General features: G+C 46.1%; 1 protein-coding gene across 1 annotated transcript in view; it reads left to right on the top strand.

Annotated features, from left to right (window-relative positions):
- Mta3 (metastasis associated 1 family member 3) overlaps window positions 1-12,334 on the top strand; it is a 119,042-nt gene that overhangs the window by 79,471 nt on the left and 27,237 nt on the right. Inside the window, exons 11-14 of the mRNA XM_032908765.1 lie at window positions 677-735; window positions 4,916-5,040; window positions 7,932-8,080; window positions 8,742-8,964. Of these exons, the coding sequence (XP_032764656.1) occupies window positions 677-735; window positions 4,916-5,040; window positions 7,932-8,080; window positions 8,742-8,964 (556 nt within the window). The remainder of the gene's footprint in view (window positions 1-676; window positions 736-4,915; window positions 5,041-7,931; window positions 8,081-8,741; window positions 8,965-12,334) is intronic.

The following is a 12,334-nucleotide window of genomic DNA, read 5'->3' as shown; positions in this document are numbered from 1 at the left end:
GACTGACTAATAGTTACTGCGTGTGTTCCATCACTCGAGGGTAAACTGTGTTTAATTCTACTTGGAGTAAGTACAGTCACGCTCTCTCGAATGGAGTTTACACACTCTAAATAATTTCTAAATGTTGTATGGGGCGGGGGTTGGGGGGCAGTGTATGTGTGTATATTCCTTCCAGAAAGACAAGAACTAAAATGGAAAACTAAATTTGTAAGAATAGAGTGGTCATCGTCACTGTCCTGAGAGTTGACTAGCTTAGTGCTAGAGTATGTGCTTAGCATGTGTGAGGCCATAGCATGTGTGAGGTTCAAATCACACACCCACGCACACATCAGAAGTCCTTATAGTTTCTTCATAGAAGATTGGGAAACTGCTAAGCAGCGGTGGCACACGCCTTTAATCCCAGCACTCGGGAGGCAGAGACAGAGCTCTGTGAGTTGGAGGGCAGCTTGGTCTGCAAAGCGAGTTCCAGGACAGTCAGGGCTACACAGAGAAACCTTGTCTCAAAAAAACAGAAAAAGAAAGGAAAAAAAGTGGAGTTTTACATGTGCTTACAGTTCTGTATTTCAGAAGCTAATGACTGATAAGTTACATGGAAGAAATCTTAAGATAGCGAATTTTGCGTTTTAATGATCAGTACGCAGTTCATGTAAAATGTCTTGTCTGTCTTTTGAAATAGAAGCGCCTAAAAGCTGCGGAAGCCGAGAGCAAACTGAAACAAGTGTACATCCCAACTTAGTAAGTAACTGAGTCTTCTGAGATATTACCTTGCCCTTAACCTTGGCCTCCCAAACGCGTCATTTGTCACTGTGACAAACCTGAAGATTTTCGTGTGTCTTACCTGTTTTCCTCCTCAAAGCTCAAAACTTGTTTTCTGCTGTTCCACTGCAAATACTTTGAGAAAGAGCGGGTGACAGGAAGCCTCCGTAGACCAGCACAAGGGTTAGAGGCTCCAGCTAGCTTGTTCCTGTGTTATGTACAGGGCAAGTGTCCGGTTTCAAGCCAGAGAAGGTAACTGTGTTACTGGAAGCAACTGTGTTTCACAGAACTAGGACTTCATGAGGCCTCTGCGTGGCTGGAGGAGCCTCTGTAGTGAGTGCCGCATCCCTTTGAGGTCCAGTGTTTGTGTGATTTGCCGAGGGGGTTACATTGTGTTCTTGGACTGCACTTTGTAAGAAATTGATCAGTAGGTTTAGGATATATCCTGCCTCTGGCATCCTGTCAGGTCTTTTGGGTTTCCAGGTCATGGTCATGTAAAAGTGAGGGTCCGATTCCTTTTTACTCAGGGCATTGAACTCTGCTGTCCTTGAGGTCTTAGGTTTGGTTACTCAAATCTACGACAACTTTCTCTCTGCTACTTCAAGATTTTTCTAATTCTTTGAGCCAAAACAGCCATTTTGTATAAAATTTTCTTTGCCGGGCTTGGATATATTGCATAATACATTTTTGTATCCAGGGGGCTTCTTGGACAGTTTTACCTCACGACACATATAACTGATGGGCTTGTTATTGTTCTTGTTTTGTTGGTGGGGGGGTTCATTTTTGTTTTTGTTTTTTTGTTTTGTTATTTTTTTGAGGCTATTTTATATAGCTCTGGCTGTCCTGGAACTTATTCTGTAGACCAGGCTGACCTCAAATTCAGAGACTCTCCCACCTCTGCCTCCAAAGTGCTTGGATTAAAGGCATTTGCCACTATACCTGGCTTTCTTTTACTTTTTAAAAACTGTAATTTACACATCCCATAATTATTCTATTTCTTCTGCAGTGTTGTTTTGAGATCCTTTAAAATTATATATTTACTTCAGAATGTGAATCGTGTCATTCCACAAGAAAAACCCTGGTTGTGATTCAAGTCTGAGCTTCTCAGGGGCAAGCGGCAGTCCCCGTACTCCACAGTGCCCCATGGTGCCGACACCTGAGAGAGAACACCCAGCCTGCAGGGACTCAGTGGCCCGATGGCTGATTTTATTCAGCTACACTGGCTTTGATATCTCTATCTGAGTCAGGGATTCACACAGTAGTCTGATAAAATCTCAATTGTCAACTCTTTCTGTAAATAAATCTCTTTGGAGCACAGGCTTGTGTATTAGTTATACATTGTCCAAGCCTGCTAGGTTGTTACAAGCACAGAATTTAATGGTTGTGATTATGTTACCCACAGACTTAAACTTCTTTCCTACTGAGCCATTTATAAGAAAAGTTTCCTACAACTTGATTTAAGTGGTCCTTCGAGAACAATCTCTAATCAAACTCATAAAAAAGTGCCTCGTTTGCATGCTTAAAAATAAGCTGAGTTACAGAGTCGTATGTAAATCTGGGTCCCTCAATGAATTTCCAAGTTAACTCTGAAATGAATGTTGTTGGTTTTTAATAGATTAAGAAATCTCTTTTTCTGTCCTGCTTTGAGCCTGGCAGTCTCCTACAGTCAAACCTTGTGTTTAGTTCTGGAGGCTGACTAAACTGGCTGCCCTCTGGAGTCACGAAGCACATACCTTGTGCCAACCTTGCATGCTAAGAGCAGTGACCAAGAAGATGGCGTTGGGGGAGGGGAGGGTTGAACAGTTTGTGATGTCCCCCTAGAAGGAGTCTTTGAGGAAGTGTGAGTGCACTCTGCTGCAGGTGGTTGCACTGAACAGCTAGTGGTGTCCTGGGCTGGGACAGGGCTGAACACAATTGAAGAGCCTCAAGAAAGATGGTGGGGCTGGTGTGAAAAGAGTAGCCAGCCAGCCGTGGGCGGTAGGGAGGCGCAGTATGGATACACATGACTTGAAGAGTGGACAGATTTTAAAGACGAGTCATGGTCTTGAAGAAGATGACAGGTTGCATTTGGAACATGGATCTAGGAAGCAATAGGACACATGGGGACACTGGTTATGGGTACTCGGCAGAAGAAATGGCTCCAGCTTGACCTAGAAAGAGCTTTGGAAGCAGTGAGTCCACAGTTAGGTGGATTATCCTGTCAGTCACCAAGCTCAGGAGTGGTGGTGTAATATTAGGTTAAGCCATTGTGAGTTTGTTCTCTCAATGACAGGACAGTGCATGTGTGTGCAGCGTGTACTGAACATACTGGTCAGCACACAAAGCCACTGCCTTGTGGGCACAAGAGATGTTTAGGAAAATAGTCCATGAAACTGTTCTTCCTTTAAAACACCCTGCCACCATCTCTGGCCACCTGAAACATTTTATACGTGTCATTGTCCTCTCTGCCTCAAGTTACTATTTACACATAATCAGAGTTGTGAATGCTTGCAAGCCACTGTGTGGGTGCTGGGAATCAAACTCAGGTCCTCTGCAAGAATAGCAAGTGTGCTCAACCACTGGGCCATCTCTCCAGCGCAGTACTGGCCCTTCTTAGACCTAAATATTTAGCCTTGCTTAAATTTAAATCTGCCAAGTTTCATATGTATGGGAAACTTTTGGCTTGACCTCAGAGAGTGGGAGCATCATTTCAGCCACTCCATGGCAGTTCTTTTCAACTGGAAATATTGCACCCCTTTGGGAACTTGAGTTTCTCTGAACTACCGCCTTTCTTTTCTTTTTTGAGACACAGTCTCTTTCTCTCTCTCCATAGCCCTGGCTATCCTAAAACTCACTCTGTAGACCAGGCTGTCCTTGAACTCACAGATCCCACTGCAGCTGTCTTCAGAGGGACAAAATCAAAGGTGTGCCATGCCTGGCCCCACTTCTTTTTGTTCTAAAAAACAAAAACAAACAACAAAACCTGTTTCCTTTGTCTGTTTGTTTGTTTGTGAATGAGGCAGGGTCTCGATGTGTAGCAGAGAGGAAAGGTTCCCTAGAAAGAAGCTCTGCTGGGGCAGGTCTTTGTTTACTCCTCAGTGAGTCTGGATTTTCTGAATGATGTACTATGCATGCAGCCTTACAGTTTCTGTAGGCACAGCTCTGAGCAGGGGTTAGCCTACTGTCAGCTCTGTTTACACAGTAAGCATCACGGTAGGTCCGGGCTATGTGTTTCAAAGTGTTATAGCTGTGCAGACAAGTCTGCATTCAGTCTTACCAGTGTCTGATAAATTTGCATTTGGCCTCCTGACCCATGTCTTTTTTCCTCCTAAAAGTGTATTTTATTAAACAGAAGGGGGAAAAAATCCAAAACACGAACACAAAAGTGTTCTCATCCAATTGTTAACTGCCTCATAAAACTTCGAATGTACTGTGAATTTTTATCTTGAGCTTGGGACAGGTGCTCCTTGGCTGTGGTGTGGAGGGTGGCCCTACAGGGCTCAGCTGCAGCTTTGCCTCTCCTGGCCCCCTCCGTAGCAATGCAGAGACCACAGCCTCATCCCAACCAGCAGTGGTGCCAGGGCTCTCCCAGCCGCACAGCACTGCCTTTAGCTTAACATTCGATCAAAAATTTTTTCCTCAGGAAAATTTATGATGAGGATAAAGTCTACTGACTTCTATCTTTCAAAAGCCCAGTGTGCTCTGAAGAAATCGCCCTGGGTTGGATGGGCACAGGCGACGCTGCATTTGCCTCAGGGTGCCCCGCACAAGGCTCTGGCTTTGTATAGCTCTGTTTTGCAAAAAACGAGGGCTTTGGTTTTATTTTGTTTATTTATCCTTACCATTCCTGGAATTGTGTGTGCCAGTGTATTTCAGTTTGTTTGTTTGTTTGTTGTTTGGTGTGTGTGTTTCCGGCTTGTTATTATTGTTCTAGGTTGGTGTACAAAGTCCATCACAGCATCTTTGTGCCCGCCTGCCCGCCCGCCATCATACTCCGTTCTCACTTGCTTCCTTCACTGTCTCCCATGCTTGGGTTCACCTTAGGGTTCACCCGCTTTCCGCAGTCTGTCTTCCTCACTAGATACATTAAGTATCTGTCCGTACTTCAGGGAAGGTAAATTGGTAAGGAGGTGCCTTGTCCTACAAATTATTTCATCATTTCCCTCTGTTTCATTGAAAGCAGCAAACCAAATCCCAACCAAATCTCCAGCAGCAATGGCAAGGCTGGCACTGTGAATGGAGCTGTGGGGACCCCGTTCCAGCCCCAGAGCGCGCTCCTAGGGCGAGCCTGTGAGAGCTGCTATGGTAAGTCTCTCAGGCGGTGCCTGGCTAAGTGGGGAACTGTCCTGTGGGTGGATTATCGAGAAACTTCTAGAAAGCATGTCTGCTGCTCAAAGGCAGGGCAGTGTCTCCTCTGAGCAGGTGCCCAACCCGCCAAGCCCACGCTGGGACCAGGGACATTGGCTGAGCACCCTTGCTAAGGTGAGCGTGTGTTTATTTGCTCTGGTGTTCTCCTGTGGGTCTGACGTGTTTGCTGGCAGCTCTCCTTCTTTAAACTGTGTGCAGTTATATCCGCTTTGCCCAATCCACGGTACTGTGATACATACTAAATCCCCTCTTGGGAGTTCCTCAGTGTCCTCAGACAAATTAACTGTGTCTGATCCTTCTGAGGAGAGGCAGGTGTGAGGATGACAAATGCTCACAGCCCTCGAGCTCCCAGGGTACCAGGTGGGGAAATGCCAGGTTATGATATTTGCTTTTGGCCTCGGGCCTTACTGCTTGCAGGGTTCTTATGTGTGCCCTTGGTGTTGTATGGGTTGGTGAGATGGTCTGGCCAGCAGCCCACACGGTAGATATTTATTTTAAATCTCAAACGACAGCAAAAGCTCTCCTTTCTGTCCTTGCTATGTGTGTCAGGTTCTTGAGGCAGGGTCTCCCATGAGCACAGGCTGGCCTCCAGGGTCTCCCATGAGCACAGGCTAGCCTCCAGGGTCTCCCATGAACACAGGCTGGCCTCCAGGGTCTCCCATGAGCACAGGCTGGCCTCCAGGGTCTCCCATGAGCACAGGCTAGCCTCCAGAGTCACCCATGAGCACAGGCTGGCTTCCAGGGTCACCCATGAGCACAGGCTAGCCTCCAGGGTCTCCCATGAGCACAGGCTAGCCTCCAGGGTCTCCCATGAGCACGGGCTGGCCTCCAGGGTCTCCTATGAAGTCTCTCATGAGCACAGGCTGACCTCCAGCTCACCATCCCCTTGCCTCAGCATCCTCCAGAGAGAGTGAATCACAGGCATGGACCACCACAGCACAGCCATGTTTCTTCTGTGGGTTCTTATGTGCGTGTAGACGTGTGCAGGTGGATGTATGTATGTGTGTGTGTGCACATGTGTCCTTGGGACCCTTATTTGTATTTAAACAAAGTCAGTTGTGGACTAGAGAGCTAGCCCTGTGGTAGAGTTTAAGGAATAGTATTGGCCCAGGACCCAAGATCAAGCTATCACACAAAAAGATTTATTTGCCCCAGAGGGCAGGGAATAAGAGACAAACATAGGAGATACAGGATGAGGGGAAGAAAATAAGGGGGAAGGGATATTTGTTCCAGTTGGGGACAAAGGACAGCCTCTGGATAGAGAAGGGGACAGACAGGCACATAGGCAAATGGCAGTTTATAAAGGTACAAGGAAAAACGTCGTGCTAGAGCATGGTGTTTGATTTTAATCGGGCATGTTATTAGGTGAGCCAAAGGAGGCTTTTGGTTATGTAGACGTTGATAGCTGAGCCTTGGTGGTCAGCCTTAGGAGGAAATGGTCAAATAAGGGAATAGACCTTGGTGGCCAGCTTTAGAGATGTAGTCTAACGGCAGAAGTAAGGCAGAAGACATGAGGGTAAGGTCTACCAGAGCCATGCCCACCACACTCCATGCTCACGAGTGCTCCAGCGGGCGCTCAGCTCAGGACCTGAGTTGGTGGCCAGCACTCACACCAGGTGGCTCACAACCAACCATAACTTAGCCCCAGGGTATCCAGCACCTTTGGCCTTCTGTGCACCCACCATACATGTAATAAAAATGTTGGCACAAAATCTGTCTGAAAAAAACATCACCTTTATTGTTTGTTTTAAGATAAAAGAGGAAAAGGGTTTAGGCCTCGCTTTGAAAGGAATTTTCCAAGAGCAGCTCATGATACGGAAATTATTCTGAATTTGCTAAGGGCAACTAAATGGAACAGTCTATTTTCTGGCCCTTTCAGTGTGGGTAGGGCACTGGACCTAGGGACTTACTGTGCCCAGCCCAGGTTCTAGCACCGAGCTATAGTCTGTATAGCTCAGCTTTTACCCTTTGTGAGCTGGTGTGGGAGGTGTTTGTCTGTGGATACCTTCCTGCACTAGCTGACTGCTTTGGGTGGTGGTTACTTACAGGCAGGGCAACTGTTCCCAGGATGTAGTAGTCCCCGCCTGAGTTTTTAACTGTCTCCCCACCTCGGTCCCCACTCCTCTTTGGCTCCCACTCAGGGGCTCCTCCTGTGGGACCGAGTGTAAGCTGCAGAGGCTGACATAGGCCGAGTGTCCAGCCAAGCGTCAAATCAGCTGGGGCCAGGCCTTACCAAGCATGACGCACATGAGCTGCACACACTCACGTGGCGGGGATTTATAGCCTTCAGGGCTTGCCGTATTTAGGGAGAAATTCTAAAGTAAGATCTTTGGTTCCTGAGTAAAGGAACGACAGACAGGTCTCTGGTTTTGTTTGGCTCCTGACTTACCAGTGAGGCCTCTCCTCAGGTCCTTAGCAGTCCTCATGAGAGCTTCTGAACAGTTCTGTTCCGGTTTTAAACACTGCCAAGGAACTAAGAGTGATAATAATATCCTTCAAAAGGCTTATTTCTAGACATCTACATAATGAAATCACTTTTAATTAACAAAATAAAATCTCGGCAGCCTGAGGCATAAATCAAGATGTGACTCCTCTTAATAGACAAACATTTGCTCTGTGTGGTGGAAACAAGCAGCCTAATATCTTTGGGGTACTGAGAACGCATGCGCATGCACACTGCACTTTCTCGTGCTTGGCCTGCAACCTTGGGAAACCAGCTGTAAACTAGCCCATGTAGTCTACCGTAAGCGACTGCTGTGGACCCTCTACGCTAGCTGTGGCTTCTGAGGCTCGGTTAAATCATGGCGTCCCTTCCCCTCTGTCTTCAGCCACACAGTCTCACCAGTGGTATTCCTGGGGCCCACCTAATATGCAGTGTAGACTCTGTGCGACCTGCTGGCTGTATTGGAAAAAGTACGGAGGTCTGAAGATGCCCACGCAGACGGACGAGGAGAAGGCTCCCAGCCCTGCCGCAGAGGTGAGTGAGCGGAGCCTGTGCCGGTTAAACGCCATGTTTCCTGGCTATCGGCTTCTTCCTGGGAAACAGAAATGCAATACAGGGCAACTTACAACTGAACGAAGCTGGGTTTATTGTTAAATATAGGCTGTATGCTCATGGTGGGTGTGAACGCAGAAGCTAGGAGAAGTGGGATTTTTCAGGTATTCAAAATATTGGTCTTTTGAGATTATTCAGGGGGGAAAAAAAAAGAATAATGTGTGTGGGAAGTGTTTTCCTGAGAGGAGAGCTCACAGTCTTGTTTTAAAAACAATTTGTAACCTTTAGATACTGTTGAGAACATCAGTTACACAAAATAACAAATGCAAATGGATCCTTTTCTTTCCTTGGTTGTTGTGGAGTGCCAAGAAGGGCCCAGTCTTGAGTGAACGGTAGTTGATGAGCTTGGCGAATCCGCAGAGGTGGAGGACGCCCCTCAGGATTCCCACAGGGCGGCTCCCAGCTTCTCAATGATGGTGGTGGCCCCTCTGATCTGGGACTGAGTTCCACGCCTGCCCTTACCATCCGGGCACACTGCGTTTCCCTGAGAGGCAGGTTCCTGAGTTACAGATGCTTCCAAGTGGCCGTGTGCGTGCTTTGGCAAGTTCTCTTCTGAACGTTCCGTTGTTTTCCGCAATTGCAGGACCCGCGCGTGAGAAGCCACCTGTCCCGGCAGGCCTTGCAGGGCATGCCGGTCCGGAACACCGGGAGCCCCAAGTCGGCCGTGAAGACCCGCCAAGCTTTCTTCCTTCATACTACGTATTTCACAAAAATTGCTCGTCAGGTCTGCAAAAACACCCTGCGGCTGCGGCAGGCAGCGAGACGGCCGTTTGTTGCTATTAACTATGCTGCCATTAGGGCAGAATGTAAGACGCTTTTCAATTCTTAACCTTACACGTTCCGCTCCTCGCCATCCTCTCTCTCTCCCTCGCTCTCTCTTTTTGTTTGTTTGTTTGCAATAAACATAAGTTCTTGTGTACAGCCTTTGTTTTTTTTTTAAACATTGTTCTTGTCTGCTGCCATTTATACCACGCCACCCCGAGAAACAACATGGAAACCCCTGTAAATTTTCAGAGTAGCGCTAATCAGAAGGTGGGGGAGGCGACCTTACCCAGTGGGCTTTTGGGACACAGTTGCCCATAGGGACCTTAACTGAAGCACGGCTGCCTATTTGGTAGTGTGGCAGTGGATGATAAAAGGATGATAAAAAAGCCCCTAAGGAGACAGCACAATCCAGTCGTAAGGATTCATTGGGTTTTAATAAAATTTGCTAATTTATACCAGTTAGGAATCGTAGGTCTTGACAAAGCTTTTGTCTTCCCAGGAGCCTTTGCAGCCATCATACAGTCTGTAGGAGACACAGTGCTTCCTAACCAATCCTGTGTTTGTTAGTGTAGAAATGTTGAAGTCCCTGTAAGGACCCTCTGTAAGAGCACCCCCGAGCATCCACCAGTTTTCACCAGGCCCCACCTGTTGTGGTTGAGCGCTCTCTGTCCCGTTTGATTTCCATTTCATGGTCATCCGTTATCAGTCTGGCGTCTCTGTGGCTCACTCTCGTTTCCAGCTCAGCTAGTCTGCTCATGTTTCGTTTTCTGTTGCTGTTGTTAGAACTAAGGTTATCTGCTCCCGTGAGCCATACACTGTCTCCTTAAAGGATTAAAAAACAAAAACAAAAACAGGGCAGTTGGCCTTATGGCCTTTTTAGAGTAGAAACTCTTAAAGATATTTGGGTGCTTTCTCTTTCCTTTTTTTCATTTCTTTCTTTGTTTTTTGTTTGTTTGTTTTTTGGGGGTTTTTTTGTTTATTTTTTCGTTTTGTTTTTTGTTTGTTTTGTTTTGGCTGGGTTTTGTTTTGTTTTGTTTTGTTTTTTTGAGACAGGGTTTCTCTGTGTAGCCCTGGCTGTCCTGGAAGCTCACTCTGTAGATCAGGCTGGCCTCAAATACACGAGATCCTCCTGCCTCTGCCTCCCGAGTGCTGGGATTAAAGGTGTGCACCACCGCCCCACTCAGGTGCTTTTTCTATGAAAGAAACTGATTATGGAGCACAGTAACCCTGGGGAGGTCAGGGTAGGAGAATGAGTAGTTCAAAGTCATCCTCCGCTACACAGGGAACTCAAGACCACCAGCTTCGGTGACATGAGACTTTGTTTCAAAGAAACAAAAACACAAAAGCACATCATTATGAGATGTTCTCTTTCATTCGAAGAGGATGTCCGTAAACGAAATGACGACTGAAAAAGAATTCCTTATTTATAAAAATAATTTTCAGTAGAAAATTGAAAGTTGAAAGATTTTTAAGCTTCAAGGCAGGAACCCTATAAGAACAGAGAAAATCCGTGACCATTCGGTCTCCCGCATGGAGGGCTGACTGCTTCACATCGCAATAGTCGAGAATTCAGGCTTATCTGTGGTTCTGTCCTGGCATTTCTGAGGTCAGGGACTTGCTATTCTTTTCACCTATTTTAAGGAACTAGGAAATAAATATATCCACCCAAACTGTTTAGATGACTTAAAATACATTGTTATATAATTTTTAGGAGGAATAATTGAAATATTTCAGACAGAAAATTAGTGATTGGCCGGGGCCCAGTATCATCCTTGTTTCCAACAAGCGGAAGAGAAGTCATCGGCAGAGGAACCAGCTCTGTGTGGGCCACTTGGCCTTTGGCTCTCGGTCGACGTTCAGTGTTTTTCCATGTCATCTTTGAGTAGCCTCAGCGAAGTGTGTTTGTGCCATTTCATTCTAGCCATGTCACTTAAGAGTCCATGCTGCCAAAATTAAATTCAGGGTTAAGTTATCTATATTCTATCTTTTCAAATGCATGGAAAACGGTGAGGGGAGATCACCCGTTTGTTGCAATGAAATTAAAAAATAAAAACCTTACTATTTCCTTCTTTATCTCCATTGAAGTACAGAGAATCAGACAGGACAGTTTTTACCTTACAACTTAAAATGTCAGGGTTGGTCGCTATGTACTTACTGAGCTCCTTTTCTAGCATCTAGCTGATTTTTACTTTATCTTTTCTCTTATCTGTACATTCTTATTCAGTAGATGCTTTTATCTCAGCTCTGTAGTAACCTAATGTTTATAGGCAGCCGAGTCTCTGATCCATTGGAAGTGAATAGCCCCTCGCGCTTGTGTGTGTGTGTGTGTGTGTGTGTGTGTGTGTGTGTGTGTGTGTGTGTGTGTGTGCGCGTGTGCATGCGCGCTCGAGAATGCAAATGTTGACTACTCCATCTCTGTAAGACACAATGGTTACTGATACAGTGCTGATGTACTTTCAGATAAGATGGGAGTTTGTAATTCTCAAGCCTTGAGGAATAGAGTCGAGGTGGATACATTTGGAATAACAAGTAGCATTAGGAAAGGAACTAGTTCCGTTGGGCACAGCTCCAGAACCACTATTGTAGGGATTCCTGGGTCTTCTGATGCCTGCCAGAAGGGGGAAGCCACAAAGCTTGCAGCCCCAGAAAAGCATGACCAGCACCTAAGAACTTGACTCAGTAGGTATGGAGGAACCAATTCCATAACCTTTTGTGTTCCTTAAGGAGCATGTACTAAGGCTCGAAATATTGTTAATTGCGATTTTGTAAGAATTAATAATTGCAGTAAGGGAAGTGGGAGACTAGGAAAAACGGGATGAGATTTTTTTTTCCCCATTGTTCATCTTGTACAGGAATGGCACAGGCAGAAGGATTGCCACTCCTTTGAGGCCAGCCTGGGCTACATAGTGAGTCTAATACCAGACCCTATCTCAGAACAGAACCACAAGTATATAGAATTCATGTGTGATATCTATGTAAACTTTTTAAACCTGAGCACAGATACTTGACATTCAGAACCCTCACACTGAAGTTAACTTAAGGGACACATCTGCAGCACTTCAGAGACAGCTAATCCTCCCCCTCTGGCCATGAGCGGGTGGGAATTCCCCTGCCGCCTTGCCATCTTGCAGAAATGATTAAGTAGCCATCAATTTTGCGAGTATCCAAGACCCCGTGGGGGAGTTTTGGATTGTTTTTTGTTTTGTTTGTTTTGTTTTTTAGATTTGCAACAAAAGTTATTCTTAGCAATCCCACGCACTTTCCTGGAGTTGTCAGCTCGAAAGTAGCAGGAGGGAAACCATATACCGTGGCTTCTCTTGCCTGTTTTTATAGTGTTTGCTCTGTGTGTGTGTGTGTGTGTGTGTGTGTGTGTGTGTGTGTGTGTGTGTGTGGGTATGTGTGTGTGTGCCT

The sequence above is a fragment of the Rattus rattus genome, chromosome 7 (genome assembly GCF_011064425.1).
Source record: "Rattus rattus isolate New Zealand chromosome 7, Rrattus_CSIRO_v1, whole genome shotgun sequence".
Lineage (NCBI taxonomy): Eukaryota > Metazoa > Chordata > Mammalia > Rodentia > Muridae > Rattus > Rattus rattus.
The sequence above is the reverse complement of the archived record's forward strand: the minus strand, read 5'-3'. Positions and strand labels throughout refer to the sequence as shown.